The sequence below is a fragment of the Echinops telfairi genome, unplaced genomic scaffold, assembly GCF_000313985.2.
Source record: "Echinops telfairi isolate 266 unplaced genomic scaffold, ASM31398v2 ScPeMD7_9;HRSCAF=40, whole genome shotgun sequence".
NCBI classification, from domain to species: domain Eukaryota; kingdom Metazoa; phylum Chordata; class Mammalia; order Afrosoricida; family Tenrecidae; genus Echinops; species Echinops telfairi.
This window is the reverse complement of record NW_022103906.1, coordinates 23730914-23732955: the sequence shown is the minus strand read 5'-3', so window position 1 is coordinate 23732955 and position 2042 is coordinate 23730914. Positions and strand designations below refer to the sequence as shown.

The 2042-nt window shown below is 56.0% G+C and overlaps 1 protein-coding gene across 1 annotated transcript in view; it reads left to right on the top strand.

Moving 5' to 3' along the window:
* BMP1 (bone morphogenetic protein 1) overlaps positions 1-2042 on the top strand; it is a gene marked incomplete at its 5' end in the record, with an annotated part of 48687 nt that overhangs the window by 34602 nt on the left and 12043 nt on the right. Inside the window, one exon of the mRNA XM_004707690.2 lies at positions 786-911. Coding sequence (XP_004707747.1) covers positions 786-911 — 126 coding nt within the window. The remainder of the gene's footprint in view (positions 1-785; positions 912-2042) is intronic.

Below are 2042 nucleotides of genomic sequence, written 5' to 3'. Positions count from 1 at the left end.
GCTCCCGCCCTCCACCCCCACCCTTGGTCCCTTTTCTCCTCCTCTCTCTCGTTTCAGAAAAGAGGCCAGCTCTACAGCCCCCTCGGGGACGCCCCCATCAGCTCAAATTCCGAGTGCAGAAAAGAAACCGGACCCCCCAATGAGGCCTGCCAGGCCTCCTGGACCCTTTGTTACTCAGGAACCTCACCTCCGATGGAATGGGATGGGGGTGGGGGAGGGCTTCGGTGCCCACCCCCCCTCTGCTCTGCCCTTCCGGCCTACTCCTCCAGGCCCGACAGAACTGGTGCTTTCCTTGGCTGCCCTGTCCCCTGGCGTGGACAGGGGACTTTTGGGCCCCCCCACCCCCCATTTTGATGGTGTCTGTGACATTTCCTGTTGTCAAGTAAAGAGGGACCCCCGCGTCCTGCTCCTTTCTCTTGCAGTCTGCTTGTCCGTGTGTCTGTTTTTCCACTTGTCCGTCTGTCCAGTAAGCAGGTAATGGTAGAGGGAACTCACACTGGGCAGCTCCAGACCCCCAGCCTTTTCTCCATCCCCTCTACTCGCTCTCCCCACAGTGGGGACTCAGGAGCCTACAGCCAGCCCCCCAACCCCACCCTCCCCTCCAGCTGGTTTCGCCTGACGCACGCCCCCGGAGAGCCCCACCACCCGGGCCTTCCACTGCCCACAGGCCATGGGCTGTTGCTCTCGCCAGTGGGGAGGAAGTCCAGCCAGGCCATTCCTTCCCCGTGAGGTCTTCCAGACCCCGGCCCGCACAGACAGGGGTCTGCCCTTGCTTGCCCCTGCAGACAAGGATGAGTGCTCCAAAGATAACGGTGGCTGCCAGCAGGAGTGCCTCAACACATTCGGCAGCTACGAGTGCCAGTGTCGCAGCGGCTTTGTTCTCCATGGCAACAAGCACGACTGCAAGGAAGGTGAGGGCTGGCTGCTTGGGGAGGGAGGAGGAACCAGGCAGGGCTGAGGCCCGAGCAGAGGCTGGGCAAGGGGGAGGCCCTGGAGGCCCATGTCCCGGAGCCTTGGTTTAGACTGGTGGGGCTGCCTGTGCTCTGAGATCACCTGGTTTAGCTTCCCCCCAGGTGTGCAGATGCCCCCACTGGCCCCCTCCAGCAACATCTCAGCCATGTGTCCTTGCAGTTTCTTTGAATGCGTTCAAGGCTTGCTGCTGCTGCTGCCCCCAGGCAACGGTTCCAGTTTTAGGGTCCTCGGGGTACGCAGGTAGTTCTTAAAAAGCACATCCGAATGTTTCTCTCTCCCTCTAACTTTGCATTGTGAATTTAGTGCAGGTTTACAGAGCAAGTCAATTGTCCCTTTAGCAAGTCATCCCAGACTTTGTTTCGCACCACCGACTGCGAGGTCCACAATGTACCCTCGCTTTTCCCGCTTCCTCCTCAAGTTTCCTGTTGGTCTTCCTCCTTCCTCCTTCTTTCCTAGCCTTCCTTTCCCACCTCCTTCTCTGGGGGAAGGCTGCCCTTTGCTCCCAATGATTGAACGTTCTAGCGAGTGTGTATTTCCCAAGGGTTACCTTCACCTTATAGACCTGTCAGTTGTTTGGCTGAAAATCGAGCCACAGAGGCGAGCTCAGTCCCAGACCCACAGGGTGATCCAAGGCCGGAATCTCAGCGGTCCTACACGTCTCTCTCTGATCTGGTCTTTCTTTTATGATTTTGAGTTTCACATTTTGCTCTCATTCTATCCAGGACCCTCTGTTGTGGTCCCTTTTGGAGCAGTTGGCAACGGCAGCGGGGCCCCATCTAGTTCTTCAGGTCTCAGAGTTGAGGAGGCTGAAGTTCGTGTGGCCCATTAGTCCATTGGACTAGTTGTTTCCATAGGTCTTCAATATTCTTCACTCATTCTTGCTCCAGATTAGGAGAGACCAATAGTTGCACCTTTAATAGCCACTCGTGAGTTTGAAAGACCCCATTTGCCCCTCACTAAAGTAAGGTTTAAAGCATTGTCTTTACAGATTACAGTGAACCCTCATTTATCACGGTTAATCTGTTCTAGACCCTACCGTGATAAATGAAATTCCGCGAAGTAGGATTCCT